Here is a 19,847-nt window from a genome sequence, read left to right as displayed (position 1 = left end):
TTCACATTTTTCGTAGATAAAATTTATCAATTCATTTTCTCGATCCCCAAGATTAAAACTCCAAAAATAAACTCAAAAACTAAATTAGAAAATATAGATATGCAAATATTGATATCAAATTTAAAATGAAAATAATTTAAATACTTAAAAAAAACACTCCCACATGAAATAAGAAAGAACACTCAATCAATTCACTTTAAGATAAAATCATTTCTCAAAATAGAATTAAACAATGAAAAATGAAGCTATATATTATATTCAACCACCTCTGTTACAAAACCTTTTATAAAAAGATTAACAATAAAAGAAATACACAGCTCAAGTTTATAACACATTCATTTGGGTTCCCTAATTGAAGAACAATATAAAAGAACTGATAATGATCTTATTATCAGTTGAAGAAAAATTACTATGTGAAGATGTGAGCCAAATATAATTGAAGGAAAAATGTAATAATTGTAAGCTAATGGTGTCACTAACCAATGAAGGGGTCAAGAAATCAGGCATCTTCTGGAGGGGGTGATCCAGCCAACCATCCCCATACACCACCTGAGCCCTGCTGCTTCTGTTTTGCCCTCAAGGCCTCCTCAGATGCTGCCTTTTGTCGCTGTAGAAGGTCGAGTTCCTTTTGTAGCGACTCCATCGTTTGGAGCTTCTGTCGTAACTCTGCAACTTCGACCTGGCGGATCGTTGAAAGATGAGGCAGATGAATAAGATATTTATGGATAAATAATGGAAAGTGACACAACTGTTTGACAGAAGGGGTAAGCTGTTTGGTTCGGGTTGAACTGAACTATCTATGATCGACTGAGAGCATCAGTAGGTTGGTTCGTGTCAACCCGAACTATTGATTTAAGCAAAATAAAAAACCAACGTGGAGACATTTTTTTTTTTGCCTAGATCTATCTCCTCCTTGACCAGAACCAACAAAATTTATCGAAAACAAACTGACTACTTTTCGTTTTTCATTTTATGGAACTGAACCGACCAACAAGTACTGCTCAATCTAAATGAGCCGAGTTGATCCAACGAGTTTCGATTGGTAAAACTCAATTTCGACTTCCACCTTTACTTCAGCTACAGTACTCAATGAAGGGAACTAGGGAATACAAACCTCAAGTTTGAAACATCTTGATTGCTCAGCTGCAAGTTGCGAGCGTACAGATTGCAGCTCCTGTACAAAACGATGAAGAGTCAAGCATCCAGTTTCTTTACAAAAGGAATTGTGCAATCAATTTTGTTCGAAATTCAAAAGTTGCCCAATGTAAAGTCTCTAGTCTACCGGGTCGAACGTCCCTTTCAATTAGATATCTCTCCCACAACTCATGAGATGAACAATTTTATTTTCAGAAGGAACCCTTTTTTATTTTAGTTTTGTTTTTTCAGGGTTGGGTATGCTCATTGTACTCTTTAAATGAAAGTTTGTTTTCTAAATGATTGTATTTTCAAAGCAATGAAGAGCATCATTGGAGCTATCCTATCACTTCCAGAATGTAACTAGTTTTGGGGAAAGCAATTACCTTGTACAGCTCAGTGTTACGGTTCTCAGCATCAGCTAACTCTTGCTTTAGTTGTAGAAAGTGTATCTTCTCCTTGCTGAGGGATGATTCCAGTTCTTCCTTCTCGGCCTTCAGTGTTGCTACGAGTTCTTTCGTTTGCTCGCTTTTATTCTTCTGAGTGAAGTTTAGACCATTAGTCATTTTCAACATGCTATACTTGGAAAGATTAAGAATCTTGGTTTAAGTAATAGGAAAGGTATACAATCATAGGATAAAAACGAGAAGTGGTCAAGATTATAATGTTTTCTGGTCAAGATTAATAATCTTGGTTTAAGTAATAGGAAAGATTAAATTAGTATATTCTACGTTCTTTTACTCGATTATTTAGCCATTTTCTAACTGTCATTGATACTCTCATTACCTACAAATCAGCTCGTTGTGTACAGTTGACCAAATATAAAATCGAATAGCTTCTTTAATATTTAAATTCTGATGTACACATGGCACAAAATTTCGAGGGTTACAATAGTGACATAGATCAATACTCAGCAGCACAATATCTTAAAAGTAAGAAATCAAAAGCTGCAAACATCATGAATCGGGACGTACCAAATGCTCTGGCTCTATGTTGTCCATAACAATTTCCCTAATTTTTCCTTCTTGAGCCCGTTCATACTCGGATTCGACATCGCCCGTGGGATTTGTGATGTTATGGACAGCTGAAACACTGTCTGCAACTGGAGTCTCAGCCAACTTTGATTGCAAGGTTGATTTGTGACTAGGTTTAAGAACATTAACCTAAAAGCAAGATACTGGGTGAGTTGAAGGGGGAAGCCAGAAGAGAAGGCAACACTAGAAATCATCATTCACCTCGTTGGTATAACGTCCATTGTATCCTCCAAATGACACAATGATGTCTTCGCCACCGTAGGAGCTTACAACCAAACTAATGCCCTGTAAGAGATCAGATGGCAATTAATAACTTCAATGGTAGCAGTTAAAAGTACATCTGTATTCACAGTGAAATCTTCATTGGCATTCTCCCAGAAGAAAATATGGGGCCTTTATTATTTTACATGGTTCGATCTAAAAGCTTAAGACGTGCTTAGTTAATGTGATGGTGGAGAATATGGCGAATAGGTTAGAAGAATTGGCACCTCACTAGCAATAGGAACACGCCCTTGAACAGATGTTACAACTGACCAAACAAGCGTAGACATATTCAGCACAATAGTTTCTGAGACCCCTGCAGGAGATCAGGAGGATGCGATCAGTAAGTGTGATAATGGAGCATATGGTGAATTTTTGTGACATTCAAAACTTTATTCAATATCATGGATGACTTGCAATCATCTTGTTAGGAATCACGGATCTCCACAATGGTATGATATTGTCCACTTTAAGCATAAGCTCTCATGGATTTGCTTTTGGCTTCCCCAAAAGGCCTCATACCAATGAAGATGTATTTCTTACTTATAAACCCACGATCATTCCCTAAATTAGATGTGGGACTCCCTCCCAACGATCCTCAACACACATTAACCTACTTGAAAGAAATTTGATTTCAACAATAGAAGAGAAGGTTCATTATTGCTTCCAGATTGTTAACACGAGAAGATTATCGAAGGGGAAAAAGCAAGGATGATTGTTGAAAACTATGAAATAGAAAAAAAAGACGGGTGCATACCACTCTTGTTATCCCCACCACCAACAATGAACCAATTCTCTCCAACTGTAATACCAGCATGTCCAGCTCGTGGAGTTGGTATCTCACCTTGTTGTGTAGGTCTTGACCATTCCATCTATGCAATCAACAATCCATATAATATTCAATACATACAATATACACTATATCATCAATAAACACTAGTATAAATTGATAATCTTACAGCTTGCAGATCAAGAACATGCAGATCATTGAAGCAAGTAGCATGTGAACCCCCACCAAAGATGAGGAGATAGCGCTCAGCATGTACTGCAGCAGTATGATCAGACCTTGGAGAGGGAGGAGCCCCGCTGCAGTATTGTCATAAAAGATCAGCCAAATATATAATGGAATACTTCATTCTCTTGAAGCTAAACAAAATTCAAAAGACTTCAAAATCCTCCATATTCTCCAAGTATTGCCAATTTTCAGGGTACAAAACAAAAATGGGAAATTGAAAGAAAAGTACGGCTCCATAGGAGAAAGACGTAAGCTGAATTTTTTTTTATTTTCTTACACTGCATCAATTTCATCCCAGGTCATGGTTTCTAGGTCAAGAATGTGCAAGTCGTTCAGAAGAGTTCTTTTAGCATCTTGCCCGCCAAATATAACCAAGCTTGTCCCAACAAGAGTCACTGACTGACCACCTCGGGAAACCTTCAATTTACAGAACCCGGATAAATTTAGAACACGTGTAACAGCTATAAAAGAGCCAGACACATCAAAGCGCCTTCAGTTAATTACTAAGAAATTGAAATTGCAACTTAAAGCTGTTTCCTAGTTCAACATGTAGTTTATTCTCAAAAGCAATGCCAAACAAAATGTCATCGATATTACGCCCTTATGGGAAAACTACAAAAGCCAAAAGCTGATTCTTTAACTTTGAAGGTTAAAAGGAAGGATGAAGCAGCATAAATGTATGCATGGATATAAGTTCTACGGCAGCAGGAACAAGTATTATCCAGCTCTTCAGATAATTTTCTTTCTTTATTTCATTTAATATAAAAGATCATTGGTACATACCGGTGGTTTTCCGTAAGTCTTCAAGTTAGACCACGTGGAGGTTTGTACATCAAAGACCCTAACTGTAATAAAAGAAGTGAAGACAAGTGATGTACTTGGATACAAGGAAAAACACATTTGTTGCTAAAGAAGCGAATCTATAGCTTTCATCTCGCTTTCCCATAAAGATGAAGATTCTAGTAGATCTGAAGAAGATAAAAATATTTTCAGGTGTTCTTCCTAAGGTTTCCCTGGTAGAAGAGACAGTTAAATATATAATTAAACAGCCAATAACTTAACACATCCCTGAAGGTATCTTCCAGTAATTTATTCACCAAACTTAAGATAAATAACATCGGAAAAGCACTAAATTTGTACCCTGAATAGCTTCAGAAGGATCCTTTGTATGACCAGCTACTGATAGAAGTTTGTGCTCCCATGATATCTACAGTCAAACAAGGTAGATTACAAACTGCAGTAATCTGATATTACATCAATGCTATATATCAATATCAAGTAAAAAGATATTGCATGACCAATAATTGCTATAGAATTCTGCAGTATGATAATGGCGGACATAGGAAGACTAAGACATCAATTGGAAGAACAATATGACGATATCTACAAGAAAACATCTGTACAAATTAAAATAAATAAATTCTGTACTAACCAATGAATGACCAGCACAGGGGGTTAGCTTTTCAGGGGGTGACTCAGGAGATTGGGTCTTAGCCTCAAGTTTTGTCCAAGCCCAACTTCTCATATCCAAAACCTACATGTAAGTGCAGGAGTTAAAATAATAATAATAAAAAAAATGAGACCTATATAAATAAATTAATAAATACGGCAAAATAAAGGGTTTAGGTGCACAACAGAAAAGAATGTCAATGTTTATATCATCGCTTAGATTGCCCAGGACTTTCTGTTTTCTGTTCTTCAGACAAGAAAATAATCAATTTGGCCGTTGGCTGTAGAAAGTAGACAAAGCATAGATTCCACCACCCAGTGAAGATAAGGCTATTTTAGAATAAAAACATCTGGAAAAAACAATAGTAATAATTTTTTACGGTGCCAATAAGATTTCATTCTAAAACAAAAATCCTTTATTTATTCATTATTTCATCTATTCTGTAATTGAAATAGAGGGAAACACACTTCACACTAAGTCATAGTTGGAGTAAAAGAATGACCCAAAATCTGAAATGAGAAATTGCACAAGGCAGCAAAAGCATGTAAAATGTTTTGCTCACATGAAGATCATTGAGATAGCGACCATTGTGGTTTCCTCCAAAAATATACATCTTGTCCTGAATAACTGCTGCTCCATGCTGAAAAATGTCAGTACCCTTTCTTTAGAGAATGACATGGTAGAAGATCACATTTTTAATGAGTTGAGAGAAGAATGGTCAAAACCTCATATCGTGCTTTTGGGCGAAGACCAGATACAGGGGGTGAAATCCACTGATCATAAACAACAATAGAGCCAAGACCCTCCACAAGAACATCCTTATCCTGAGATTCAGGCAGGCTTCCATTTTCTGTTGATATAGTCTTGGTCTCGGGGATTGAATTCCCATTTACAATAATCGGCTCAGCTTTTGAATCATTCTAAAAGCCAACAGAGCTATAAGTTCAGTTATCAGGAAAACGAGTGAGAAAGGAAGGCTATATGAAATTGAAGGTTTACTATTGATATCAATTTCTTTTTATTTAAAATTTAAAATTTTGATTTTTTTTTTAACATGTTGAATGGTCCTTTAAGTAACAATTTTGAAAAAGTAAAAATTCTAATCATATCTTTAGAAAAAAAATGAGGAACTGATGCAATTAATGTCTCCTCAAAACGAAGTTAAAATATTGTCCACAAATCAACCAATATATCATACAAATTCAAATAGAAAAACACCCAAAATCACATAATAGAAATGTGCATACTCAATCATGAAAATACATGAACTCAACTATAAAATCAAGCATATAAAAAGCATTCAAGCTTAGTTAACAATGCACAAATTCAATTAATTAAAAGCAGCCAACACAATAGGAAAAAACCAACACTGGCAAAAACAATCTCATCTACCTAAAAAAACTATGCACATGACTGGTCACAAATCTTCCAAAAAAAGGAAGGAAAAAAAAAGGGAAACCCAACTTATTCACCATTTACTCAATTGTAGGCGATTCATCACTAATTCAAGTGTAGGGTTTAAATCGATGAACTTAAAAGTCCTAAGGTTAAAATTAACTCACTTACCTAATTAATAATTGAGCTTTTCTCTAAAACATTTAATGCAATTTAAACTATTTCCAACATCTATCAAATTTGAAAACCTTGAAAGCTTAGAAAGCTAATCAAACATTTAAGTTATGTTTGCAAATAAAATAATTTTTTTAAAAAAGAAATAGTGACAATATATTAGGTCAAGAACATCAGTAAAGTAACTGTAAAATTTTGTAAACTGGTAAAAGTAAAAATTAGACATCAGAACTGGGGCAAAGAAGAAATTAAAAATGGTTCACCTTGTCATGCCCATTTTAGTATTACCTTAGAAAAAATATGCAAATAAAAATTTCACATTACCACAATATAGCAAAATCAAGATAACTAAATGGCAGTAAGATTTGTAACAGATTCCATATGCTCACATTAATTTGCACATCTAAAACTGGCTCTGGCACTGGCACTAGCTTTGGCACTGGCACTGGCACCGGCTCTGGATCTGGGACAAAGCTTGATACTCTTGAGTACCAACCTGGCTCTTCTTCCTACCAAGAGCAAACAATCGTGAATAATTGAAATGAAATTGCAACAACAAACACGGACTTTTGGTGTTTGATTCATGCGGACCTCCAATATTTTCACAAAAAGGCGCATGGCTTCAGCAGGAACCATATTTCCAAGCCCATTCCAGCTGCAGAATCCCAAATAAGATCCTTAGGAAATCTCAAAATGATCGAAACAAAACCATAATTACCCAATGAGTTAAAAAGCATGTTATAAACTTCTATGCAACCTAATTGCACTGCCGATCCAAATTCCTAAAAGTATAGTTCGTTAACTTCGGACACAAAAGCCATCACTGATTCAGGCTGTAAAAAGAGGTTACGATATGATGAATTCAGAAAAAACCCACAATTTTCAAAGAAGGTACAGCATGAACAATAATGAAAACTATCTGGTTGCAGTTATTACAATCAAATGCAACACCACCAAACCATAATCAGATATACAACGCAGCAACTAAGAAAAAAAAGATTGAACAATAATATTTTGAATGAAAGTATTCTTCAGAGCATCCATTCATTGATGCCGAAAGCAGAGAACATTTTGATAAAAAAAACTTCGATTGATCATGTAGTACAATGGCATTAGCATTAAGGGAATTGTAGAATAACTTCATGCATCGTCCCGAGTTTTGAAGAAACAGTATCCTGTTCTACCTTCAAAAGGATTAAAGACCCTCATAAAGAAAGGGGCATGGCAATTACCCATTAATTAGTAGCAGTAGTCTAATACCATAACTAACCTTCTCCACCCATTGATTCCGCCTATAAGCCAGAGCCACGATACAACTTACTTTCAAACACGTACACATTTTCTACGAGAAGATGTCAAAAACGGAACAAGTAATGGCCAAATTCTTTTGCAATAGCTTCATTATGTTGCAAGTGCTAAGATGGTAGAGTAGGAAACAATGAGAAAGATTCTAAACTTCGTTCATACAGTATATCGTTTTTGCATGGTGAAGTAGATATTAAGGCATCTAGAACAGCAAGAAGGAACATAAGTTCACAAACCTCTTCCATTTGCTTTTCTCGATAGCATGCCAACTACTGGGTTCAGGTACATTACAACGCCCTACCGTAGCCTGTAATAAGAATTGTTAAGATTCATCTGGTATCCTTACAATAACTCTGGATCCGCTCAAATAAAGTTCAACCTTCATGGGGATGAGCATATACAAGCAATAAACTCACTCAACGAGACAATGTCGTAATGACATACATACATCATTCCTCATAATTTGCAAATTGAGCTAGCTTTAAACCTAATCTATTCCCTCCAAGCACAAAGCATGTCACGAATCAATCTTCCCATAAATTCAAATTGTATGGTTGGATCCACCCAAATCGTTCCCAAGTTAACTACGAAAATAATCGACTCAAACCTATGAATTACATAGCTCGAAAATTGGCAATATAAACTTACAAATCAACACCGTAATTCAGCAAATCTGTAATCTCACATTTCACCAGTAATACCAAAACAATTTTCAAAAAGAAGATTTCAGCTATTTGAAGATAAGCAATAAATCCTCAGACGATTCAAATCCAGAATGGGGCATCGCAATTCTAAAAAAACACTAAATGAAACACCAAAACACGCTCAAAACCATCACCACCATCGCTAAACAAACAATCCCAACAACCAACACAACTATGGCTCCGCCATCGCACAAATGAAACACAAAATCACAGCCAAAAATTCACCAATCTCGAGCCTCAGCCAAACCTTCGAATAAACAAGCACCGCTGAGTAACAGGTGTAAGAACACATGGTCGTACCTGCTGATACAAACCATACAGCAACAAAGCAGCCTCATCAGAGAATCTAGACCTCACGGCCTTGGAAGACGACTTCGGCGATCCATCAAAACCGGCATAAGAAGCCGCAGCGTAGAACCGGTCAGGATATTGCAGGCCAGAGCTCGCCCTCCCCATCGCAGCCATCTCTTCTTCTTCTTCTTCTCTGTAGGCCTACGAATCCGACGAACAACCAAGAATTCAGCCCGAGAAAAGAAATGGAGATCTGATTCAAACTGGATTCAAGTTTTTGATTTCTTCTTTGTTATGAACTTTGTTCTGGATCTGTTTCTTTTTTATCACGAGATTGCGAATTGGTCTTTTTGTAATTGCAGAAAATGATCATAATAAATTCCATAGTTCTTTATAGCATGAAAGTTGTTGAAGTAATTTCTTCAAAAAAAAAAAAAAACAAAACAAAACAAAAATGTTGTTGATTTTAAGATCGAGCTTAACCTAATCCTCGATCAAGAACGGCTACATTCTACATTTTACTCCGCATACGATTCCATATAAATTTGACAAAATATATCAAAATACCTCCGAATCTTGTGTTTGGTCTCAATTGGTTTATGCACGGAACTACAAAGTTTTGAGATGAAACTTAATCTGAACCTCGATTAAGAACGAAGACAATCTATGTTTTACTCTGCACGTGTTCAACTTCTAGTCTCGAGTTTAAATAAATATTTTTTTTTATTTTTTTATTTTAAAATAATATTACCGTCTAAAAAATATTGGTGTAGATAAACAATTTTCGTTTATATATTGAGAATAAAAAAATTTAATTTATTTTTATAAAAGTTAAAGGGTATTATTGGTATTATAAAATTTTATCTGTATTTTTTAAACCTAATATTAAGATAAATACATTTTTTATTATTATTTTTAATTTGAAAAAGTAATACCTTCAATTTTTTCAAAGATTTAAAAAACATTTTTTTATTTTTCTTTAATTTTAAAAATAATATTACCGTCTAATATTGGTGTCGATAAACAATTTTTATTCATATATTGATAATAAAAAAATTTATTTTATTTTTACAAAAATTAAAGGGTATTATTGGTATTATAAAATTTTCTATCTATATTCTTTAAACATAATATTAAGATAAATATTTTTTTATTTTAATTCGAGAGTATTAATAAAACTTAAAAATGAATGTTCTTTTTTTCTCTCTAAAATATATTAATAATCTTAATACTATAAATAAGAAATTTCAACTTATTTAAAAATAGTGGAATATTTATTTATTGACTTAATTTAGTTTGTAATTTTATAAAGACAATAAAAGTTACTATATATATGTGTGTGCGGAAATAAAATAAATGCTAAAAATACGTGGAAATATAATAAATTAATTATATATTTATTAATTTTTAAATATTTTAATTGAAATTTACGACCTAATTTTAATATATATTTAGAAATATTACCTTGCCCAATAGTAAAAATTTATTTTTAAGAGTATTTGACTAATAAATAATAAAAAAGATAATTATGAAAATCATATTTTTTAATTAATAATAAATTTATGTTGGCTTCTCGAGATTTATTAAACCTAATCTATAAAATTTTAATTTATTTAAACTCAATCCAACCCAAATAAATTCACGACCCAATGTAGATCGAGTTATTGTTGGCCAAATTTTTAAAGGGGTATTATCGACCACTTTTTCCATTTTCAAACGGGTGTCGTTAACAGATTCGAGAAAGCTGTACTCAGGCTAAAATTTAAAACTAACCAAATATTTAGCAGAGACATCACGATCAAACGATAGATACAGAGCTTGAGATATGAACCGAGTATCTAATTTAAATTTAACAGTTAAATTTAATTTTTAATCGGTATATAGTGTATGAAATTAATTTTTAATTAGTAGACGAATTTAAATGATATAACTAATTAAACGTATAATAATTGTATTTTTAAAGATTTAATTGTATTTTTAAAGATTTAAGAATATTAATGAAAATTTTGAAAATTATCGATAATTTTTTAATATTTTAAAAAATTTTAAGGGTATTATTAAAACTCATAAAATTTAAAATTATTATTTTTATTAATTTAATATTATTATTTATTTTCAGAAAATATTGTGAAGAAGGAAGTAAATTCTGGTGAATGTCTAATGGCAATGGTGGATTTTGCTCAACGCTCCACAGCGAAACCAAAATCCCCAAATTTTTGAAACCCTAATTTCTACTCCAGTCTGTTCCTCATTGATCCTGCGCCTCGAATTCCACGGGGCGGCTTCGTGCAATGGATAATCCACGATCAACTTCTGCAAACGGCGACGACGTCGGAATTCCAGACGATTTACGGTGCAAGAGGTCCGACGGGAAACAATGGCGGTGTACTGCCATGTCTATGCCGGACAAAACAGTGTGTGAGAAGCACTACATACAGGCGAAGAAGAGGGCGGCGAACTCTGCGATGAGAGCGCACATGAAGAAAGCGAAGAGGAAATCGTTGGAGGAAAGTGATGTGTATTTGGAGGATAAGAGTGATGATTTTGATGCGCCTTTGTCGAGTGGTAAGATTGCGGAACAATCTCATTCAGGGAAGAAGTCGTCGAAGACTCCGGTTGGGTACTCACCTGATAGTCCGCCCACTAGGAGTTTGCCTGGGCGCAATTCCTCCAAGCATGATGATTTGCAGAGGGATTTGTCGCCGTATGAGGAGAATTGGAAGACTTATAAAACAACTGCTCCGGATTCTTCGAGGAATTTGTCGCAGAAAAGCTTCGATGCAAATGCCATGACGGTGAGCTCTGCTGTATTATTCATTCTTTAGCTTCTTAAACAATTGAACTTTATGTACGGATGAGGGGATTCTCGAGTAACAGTTAACTGGAGGACTAATTCGTTCCTTATCTGGGTCTAGAGCACATGAAATTCTAAGTTATTTCCATGTTCTTACTAATAATTCTGCTTTTGTGAACTTTGAGATTTAGATGTGGATAAAATATGGAAATGGGTTAGATTGTTCTGGATGGGCAAGACCGATTGTTCTCTCAATAGAATTTCCCTTCTGTTTTATCTCAACTATTTACCAAGGGTCGCGGGTAGGGGCTAGGCTAATTGGAGGAGCTAGTGAGCTTGATCAGCATGTGATTTTTGTTCTTAAACATTTACAGGAGTACTCTGATGCAAGCACAAATTCCTCTGAGGAGATTGGTGGGCAAACATGCCATCAATGTCGAAAAACTGACCGAGATGGAATGATGTGGTGTCTCAAGTGTGACAGGAGAGGATACTGCAGTAGCTGCATCTCTAAATGGTTGGTATACTTCTTGAATTGTTATTTTTCACTTGTCCCCCTCTCTTTCTGGGGGAGATGTGTGCTACCTTGTCATCACTCTGAGTGCCTTTGTTGATATCTTATAGGTATTTGGATATATCATTGGAGGAAATTCAGAAAATTTGCCCTGCATGTAGAGGTATTTGTAATTGCAAAGTGTGCCTGCGTGGTGGTAATTTGATAAAGGTATATACTTGAATTGGAGGGACTTTAAACTGTTGAGTTATTAGGAGTCATTACCTTATGGAATATTGATATAATTTTTTAGGCCGGTTCTCTTATTGCGTAATGTATTCTTTTTATATATTTTTTATCTGATACAGGTAAGAATAAGGGAAATACCGGTTTTAGACAAGTTGCAATATCTCTATCGTCTATTGTCATCGGTACTACCTGTTATCAAACAGATCCACGTTCAACAATGCTTTGAAGTGAAACTTGAAAAAAGGATGCAAGGTACGATTTTGGATGATATCTCGTGTTGGGTTGGATACTTTTGAAGGTTCTTTACTGCTATATCACCCTTACACTATTTTAGTGCATTCCAGGAGATAAAATGCTTCTTCTTAGGGCAAAGTTGAATGCAGATGAGCAGATGTGCTGGTAACCTTTATTCAGTTGTGTTTTATGTTTCAAAACAGTTAGTTCCAGTATGTCTGCATATCGTTTTTTTCCTTAGAAAATAATATTCTGATTATTTCTAGTTAAATCATTTGTTGGATTTCTCAGATATTTATTCTTGTATCAATTTTGAAAATTAAACTAAAGCTTCATCTACCTTTCAGCAATTTTTGCAGGATACCTATTATTGATTATCATCGGCATTGTCCATGCTGCTACTATGATCTATGTCTCAGTTGCTGTCAAGATCTACGGGAAGCATCTACATCAGCAAATAGTGTAGATCTGTTAGATAATGGGAATGATATGATGGGCCAAGATGAGAAACATTTGTTTGAACAAGCATACCGACAGAGATTGAAATTCTCAGATAAAATCCCTCACTGGAAAGCTAGTTGTTATGGCAATATACCTTGTCCTCCAAGGGAAAATGGGGGCTGTGGTTATTTTCAAATGAACCTGTGTCGGATTTTTAAAATGAACTGGGTTGCAAAATTGGTTAAAAATGTCGAGGAAATGGTTGGTGGCTGCAGGGTTCATGATTTTGGAACCTCGCCAGAAGCAGAGTCAGATGATCCCAGCCTTTTGCAGTGTGCTCATCGAGATAACAGCAATGACAACTTTTTGTATTGCCCAACATCATCAGACGTTAAACTTAATGGAATCAGTGATTTTAGAAAACAATGGGCTAGCGGCAAACCCATTATTGTCAGGCAGGTTTTTGACAGTTCATCACTTGCAAGCTGGGATCCAGTGGTTATCTGGAGAGGAATTCGGGATACAAATGATGAAGAGAGAATGAAAGATGAGAATCAATTAGTGAAGGCCTTTAATTGTTCAGATCAGTCTGAGGTAGGCTCTTACATCTAGAGGTCATAGTCCATTGACAGTCATGTTTGGATGATCATATTTATCTCCTCTTTGATGCTGTAGAAGATATCTAGTCACTGATGTTGTGTGATGTAATACCACTTAGTGATTTTTCTTAACTTTTATGTGATGACAGGCCAATATTGAGCTTGTTCAGTTCATCGAAGGATACTTCAATGGTCGTATCTCGGAAAATGGTAGACCAGAAATGTTGAAGTTGAAAGACTGGCCTTCCCCCGGTGCATCTGAAGAGTTTATTTTGTACCAGAGGCCTGAATTCTTTGTTAAGTTACCTTTACTCGAGTACATCCATTCCAAATGGGGACTTCTTAATGTTGCAGCAAAATTGCCACACTACTCTTTGCAAAATGATGTTGGACCTAAGATTTTTATATGTTATGGAGCTGGAGCTTTTAAGGAACCTAGTGCAGGTGATTCTGTGACTAATCTTAGTATCAACATGCGTGACATGGTTAGTTTTCTTGAATTTCCCTTCATGTCTTTGTTTGCAGTAATGTGCGTTTAGGGCCAATGTTGAAAAGAATGTTACATTAACATAACTTCGTTTGGTGTTGCTATATGCTTTTGTGGATTAGTGGAGGCTGTCTTTATAATAATTTGATAGCAAGTTCCTAATTATGAACTTTTGTTTACTATTTTTGATCTAATCAAGGAGATCTACCAAAAAATTTAGTTATACTAAAGAGTTTTGATTTGTTTCCATAATTATAGTAAACACAGCCTGTAGGTTGCAAGTCTAAAGCTAGAAGCATCATTTTTCAAATGAAGAATGCTGTAGAACTTCTTCTGATGAAAGCTATTTTTGAGATATCTCGTTCAATTCTATTTTATGGTTATCTGGTTAAGAAAATTCTAGTGGTAATTTGAAGTGGTCTAGGACCAGTTGGGTTCAACTTGTTAACTTTAGAACTGAATTTGTTCTCGTGAAGAAGTTTATGGCATTCAAATTTATTTTAGTACTCCTTCAGTAATGTTCCATGTAGAACTAAGGAGTACGACAAAATATGTGTTACTCTGCATGTTTAAAGAAACTGAGCTTTTGAAGAAATGAAAGAACGAAAAATGAGCAAACAAAAACACCACCCAAAATAACTGAGCCAAAATAAACACAGACATAATGAAGATAAAAAAGAAAGACTTTAATCCAAAGTAATAAGACGAAGAGGATTATTACAAAAGAACTTTAGAATCAGACTTGGCAAGAGCTAGACACCTCTTCCCACGACCTCTCTTAACTCTCTAAAACTTCTCACATTCCTCTCCAGCCGAATACTCCATAAAATAGGGGAAAAAAAAAACAGCCTGACACAGAATACCACCATTATCTTGAGTCGGCAAATGGAATAAGACCTCCATTATAAGGCAACAATTGCTGTTTTGATCCATGCACCAGATGCACAATATATGTATTGATATTCAGATTATCCTTATCTTTATTCTCTTATAAGAACGATGAAAATTGAAGAACAGATTCTTGGCTTTTAGACTTTGATTAGCATTTTTCTAATTATGTATTGTGGATATGCTAAGAATATAATTTGAGTTCTATATTGTAAAAGTTTTAACTACAATTTTATCTTTAAGCTTTCTGTACTCTCTGTTCAGTTTTTGTACTAAAATTTTTTTTGATTTGTCTATCTAGTCTTTGTAATTTGTAAACTTCAATTTTGTGTCTGAGAAGTTCCTACACCTAACCTTGTAAGTTTAAAGTTTACACGACATATTAACTTTATTATCTAAGAATTACTTGGAGGTTTGAGTTTAAGCATGTTCAAGAATAAGGTTGTGAGAATAAAATTGATGGATTTAAAAATAGACACAAAAATGGAAGTTGAGGGGTTTCATTAGAATCTTTTTAAAATATAAAGAGTAAATAGGCTCAACCTTGAAAATTTATGGGTTTATTATAAACTTAAGTACAAAGACTTAATAGACTCAATAAAGGTTTAGAAAAAGCTAACCTCTAATTTAACCTTATTTAAATATCCTCTTAAATTATTTAATGCATGCATTAAGGAGTGAATGAATCACTGTGATGGATGAAAATGGATTCACATTGCAGGTATATTTATTGGTTCATACTCATTCAGTGAAGCCTAAGGAGGCTCAGGGGATTGATATTGAGTGCACGGAAAATACCACTGTGAAATCTGTGGCAAATGAGTTGCACAGTGATGAAGAATTGTGTTCCGGTGATGGGAGATCAGCAGACCTATTAGTCCATGGTCATGCATCGCAGGATGAGCAGGAGGCTATGGATGAAGCAGAGACAGAAGGCACAGTGTTGAGTCAGAAGAAGGAATCCAATTGTGCCGATGAGCAAACTGACAACTCTAAAATGTCAGATAGAGATATATTTAAAAATTCTTATTCTGCAGTTGTTTGGGATGTCTATCGGCGAAAGGATGTTCCCAAATTGACCGAGTATTTAAGACTGCATTGGGAGGAATTTGGGAAGTCTGTCAACATAAACAATGATCTTGTAAGTTGTTTCTCCCTCCCTCTCGTTTTAAATAATGGGGAAATAGTTTGTAAATTATGTCACCTGCAATTTTGTTGAGTGTCAGATTATGCGGCCTCTTTATGATGGAGCATTGTACCTCGATGGACATCATAAAGGGAAATTGAAAGATGAATTCGGTAAACTTCTTCTGATTTGATTTTCATCAGCTTTCGTTGTGTATATGCGAGAGAAAATGTTATTTGTACAGTCATTTAAATTTCGATAGATTATGCTTACGACAATAAGGAGCAAGTGGGTTTAATTTTAAGGGAAATGAAAATATATTGTGGATTTTGGTCATTTCTTGCATAAATGAAAATAAATTATTATAGATAGCTTGACAGTGCATTTTCTGAACTCGAGCTTATTGCACTCGTATTCTTTTCTTCCCTTCTTCTTCTTCTCTCTCTGCTTTGCAAAGAAATGAAACTGAACAAAAGTTCTCTAATGAATCTTAATTCTTCTCCCATATAATCCTTACAAATGCACGTCTCTTTCAGGAGTAGAGCCTTGGACATTCGAGCAGCGTTTGGGTGAAGCGGTTTTTATCCCTTCAGGATGCCCTTTTCAAGTCATGAATCTTCAGGTAGTTCAACTGTTACTTTACGTTTAGATCACAACATTTATCAACTACCTTTCCACAAATGAGGCCAAACCACCCAACAAATAAGATGCAAATGTTCAATAATGCCTATCTTTATGTTTCTGAATTTTGAATTCTAAAGGTTATCTTCCCTATCGGTAAATAAAGGAATGCCCTTTGTGCTTTTAAGTGAAACACTCATTTTGTAACTAATGGAAGAAAATTAGTTAAATGCTTAATCTAAGAGCACTTTTACGTGCTTTCATCTGTTTTTAGAATTTCTCAAACTACTTTTAATTTTAGAAAGTTCGAAAAAATAGTTTTAAAATGTTATCTAAAATCTAAATGAAACACCACCAATTTAAAAATACACATTTATTCCTTCTTAGAACTTTAAAAGACATGCCTAACACACATTAATTCAGTAACCTGATTTCGATTCTTGAGCTCTCAGTTGGACTTGACTATTTTCCTTGGGCCAACACAGTTCTTTTTGTTTGACATGGAAATAGGTTATTTATTTGTTTTTCTACGAATTTTGATTTTTTTTTATTTCTTTTTAAACGTACAGTACCATTTCGATTAATTGAATCGTTATTCATATATAGTGTCTCCTCTCCCAATCAATATCCATATATACCAAACAGTAAATTTCGAAGTCCTGAAGTTTGCAACGGAAGACATTTTCCTTAAAATTTGATTTCCTAAAACCATACTACAAAAGGCCCTCTTTGCTTTCCAAAATTTCTCCCAGGCTATCTCAACAGCCAGTAACTCATGGTAATTTGTTCAGTTGTCACAGAAGTATAGTTATGAAAATTGAAGCTATTTTACTCTTTATATACAGTAGAATTTAATTCTATGTTGTTTTATCATCATATTTCTGGGGAATAAGCTGCCGCAGGAGATGTGTTGTTGATCTTCTTATGCTTTGTTTACTGTATAACTCGCAGTCCAATGTTCAATTGGGTCTTGACTTCTTATCTCCCGAAAGTGTTGGTGAGGCTGCAAGAATGGCTGTAGATATCAGGTGTCTTCCCAATGATCATGAAGCAAAACTGCAAGTGCTGGAGGTCAGAGACGAGGACAATTTTGAATTTAATTTTTTTTAGTGTTAATCTCATTTGGTCCATTCGTTTTTAATATCTGTGTGTTTGGGGCAACTCGAACCAATCGCTTGACCTTATTTTTTTTTTGGTCTTCTTTTTTAACATGCTTCGTATCTTATTTGGGTTTATCATTTGCCTGTTTTGGGGTCTGGTATAGGTCGGAAAAATCTCACTTTATGCAGCAAGCTCAGTTATCAAAGAAGTACAGAAGTTGGTGCTCGATCCAAAGTGAGTAACTCTGTCCTTAAAAACTTTTGTTGTTGTTCTTGTTGTAAAATCCTTTATCAGTATGAAAGAAAAAAGGGGGGACCCTAGCGATGTTTAATCCCTCGTTAGGTTCTATGTTTTTCTTTGGGCGTGACCGAGATCTTTGTAATTAAAAAAAAAAGGAAAAAAAGTTGAAATAAACTCATTTTGGGGATTAAACTTAAATGCTCATTTTTCGCGAACATGAAATAAAATCGTTGTATATTTGCCTTTTAGTTCTTCAGATCAACTCGAAATTCTTCTGTTTTTCAATTCTTTCAGGCTAAGTGACGAGCTCGGAGTCGGGGACCCTAATTTGACTGCTGCCGTTTCCGAAAACTTGGAGGAGATGACAAAGCGAAGGCAGATAAGTTGTGCTTAGTTTGTTTATATTTATTGTACTATAGATTCAAAAGAGTATATTTACCAACACTCACTATTGGACTTGAACAAACCTGTATATATGAATGCGTGCAATAGTTAGATCTTCTGCACATGCCAACTAACAAAATATTTTTTAGGCTTTTAGCCTGATGTAGAAACATTGTAACATCTCCAATATAGTTTTAGAAATGGCAAGATTAGAGTTTTACATTCATTCTAAACTTTTATAGTAATCCTTGAAATAAATCCCCAAACCCGACCCACAGCCGTAAACGTTAGAGCCTCAAGCTGAGAGACAAAAGGAATTGGCAATTGTCCTCATCTCTGATTTTAGACCTGGCCATTCTGATTCAGGTGCCTGGGCATTTAGTGTGTATAACTTGCCCTGATAAACAAAACAGACCGCTACGTTGTGACGTCGGAAAGACGAGCTCTCTACTTTAAATTCCAGTTCGTAGTATTTGACGTTTCTTGTCGAATCCTCTCTGAGAGTTGTTTGTATCAAGGTTCCTTTAAGATCAGGGCGTTTGCTGGCCCTTGTAATTGTCCTGATTACAGCTTCCCCTACTTCATTTGGTCCTCCGAATGCTTCAATTCTTTGTGATCCAAAGAACCAACCAAAAAAAAAAGCATAAACCTTTTTAGAATCAAATTTCCTTTCAATGAAGCAAGTCTGTAGGTTCATTTCATTTTGAACTTCTCCTAAGGCATATAGTTTCATCTTGTTTTTGTCTCTCAGGAGGTGTTTGGCTTACAGCAAATCGAGTTTAAGAAGTCGAGTTTATGTTCGGTACATGAGTTTGTCGGTCAAGGTTGTGCATTTATTTGGACTGCATAAACCAAGTCTATATTGCTAATTTTTCGTACTTCCTAATAGTTGTATGAATCTTGAACTCATAGGTCATGGTTTATATGAACCTAAGGTTCTTATAACCCGACTCCTTTCCGTGAGGTAAATTCAGATTGATCGAACCTCAGATTTCATTAGTGTTGAACATCTTCTAAGGGATTTCTAAAAGATCTTAAATCTAGGACAGGACATGTCATAATGTTGAAGTAATTGTAGATAAGTTAGGTAAGCTTACGAAAAATCGGGTGAGACAGGAGACACAATGACGCTAACGTTGAGTTCTCCGCTTGAACCCGGTGGACCAAATGCAACCAGTGGCTCATTAACATTCCGACGACGACGATCCATGTTTGAGCTGGTCAAGGGTGGAGGGTCGAGCGATCGTTCAAATTCAGTCTTCTCAACTGCTCGATATAGCAACCTCTGGTCTCCTACCCAACTTGCTGGGTATATAAACTCTGGATGTTCTTTAAACAGAAAATTTTAGGCAGTGTGATGTCTTAAAGAGAGAAAAAAAAAAAAAAAAAAAAAAAAAAAAAAAAAAAAAAAAAAAAAAAAAAAAAAA

The 19,847-nt window shown here is 34.9% G+C and overlaps 3 protein-coding genes and 1 long non-coding RNA gene across 6 annotated transcripts in view; 2 read left to right on the top strand and 2 right to left on the bottom strand.

The window, feature by feature from the left end:
- Positions 1 to 233: 233 nt before the first annotated feature.
- On the bottom strand, positions 234 to 9,122 carry LOC111444381 (acyl-CoA-binding domain-containing protein 4-like). Of its 2 annotated transcripts, none has more exons than XM_023082469.1 (18): positions 8,773 to 9,122; positions 8,005 to 8,075; positions 7,055 to 7,118; positions 6,853 to 6,972; positions 5,620 to 5,814; positions 5,457 to 5,534; positions 4,877 to 4,978; positions 4,585 to 4,651; positions 4,228 to 4,289; positions 3,722 to 3,861; positions 3,389 to 3,515; positions 3,187 to 3,301; positions 2,657 to 2,745; positions 2,370 to 2,453; positions 2,109 to 2,297; positions 1,521 to 1,673; positions 1,115 to 1,174; positions 234 to 679 (listed from the first exon to the last, which is right to left on the bottom strand). In XM_023082469.1, exons 1-18 carry the CDS (start codon positions 8,935 to 8,937, stop codon positions 500 to 502), a joined length of 2,061 nt encoding a protein of 686 aa, XP_022938237.1. In that variant the 5' UTR covers positions 8,938 to 9,122; the 3' UTR covers positions 234 to 499. The 2 variants fall into 2 exon arrangements, with proteins under 2 accessions (XP_022938237.1, XP_022938238.1); XM_023082470.1 differs by having other exon boundaries at positions 1,521 to 1,670.
- On the top strand, positions 3,522 to 7,608 carry LOC111444384. The gene is made up of 3 exons (XR_002710692.1): positions 3,522 to 3,669; positions 5,373 to 5,377; positions 7,597 to 7,608. It is a non-coding gene; the product is annotated as an uncharacterized LOC111444384 (long non-coding RNA).
- Positions 9,123 to 10,904: 1,782 nt separating the features above from the next.
- On the top strand, positions 10,905 to 18,646 carry LOC111444156 (lysine-specific demethylase JMJ25). The gene is made up of 13 exons (XM_023082136.1): positions 10,905 to 11,558; positions 11,932 to 12,074; positions 12,182 to 12,281; positions 12,419 to 12,551; positions 12,644 to 12,698; positions 12,881 to 13,568; positions 13,723 to 14,058; positions 15,670 to 16,089; positions 16,175 to 16,247; positions 16,611 to 16,696; positions 17,647 to 17,766; positions 17,960 to 18,030; positions 18,331 to 18,646. The coding sequence occupies exons 1-13, from the start codon at positions 11,055 to 11,057 to the stop codon at positions 18,428 to 18,430; spliced, it is 2,829 nt and encodes a 942-aa protein (XP_022937904.1). The 5' UTR covers positions 10,905 to 11,054; the 3' UTR covers positions 18,431 to 18,646.
- The window catches only part of LOC111444157 (psbP domain-containing protein 7, chloroplastic), a 3,114-nt gene continuing 1,811 nt past the window's right edge, over positions 18,545 to 19,847 (bottom strand). Inside the window, exons 2-3 of one of the 2 annotated variants that reach the window (XM_023082137.1) lie at positions 19,518 to 19,749; positions 18,545 to 19,028 (exon numbers count right to left, since the gene is read on the bottom strand). In XM_023082137.1, the coding sequence (XP_022937905.1) occupies positions 18,716 to 19,028; positions 19,518 to 19,749 (545 nt within the window). In that variant the 3' untranslated portion in view covers positions 18,545 to 18,715. The remainder of the gene's footprint in view (positions 19,029 to 19,517; positions 19,750 to 19,847) is intronic. The other variant, XM_023082138.1, reaches the window with a different exon arrangement.

Source organism: Cucurbita moschata, unplaced genomic scaffold (assembly GCF_002738365.1).
Source record: "Cucurbita moschata cultivar Rifu unplaced genomic scaffold, Cmos_1.0 Cmo_Scf00006, whole genome shotgun sequence".
NCBI classification, from domain to species: domain Eukaryota; kingdom Viridiplantae; phylum Streptophyta; class Magnoliopsida; order Cucurbitales; family Cucurbitaceae; genus Cucurbita; species Cucurbita moschata.
The sequence above is the reverse complement of the archived record's forward strand: the minus strand, read 5'-3'. Positions and strand labels throughout refer to the sequence as shown.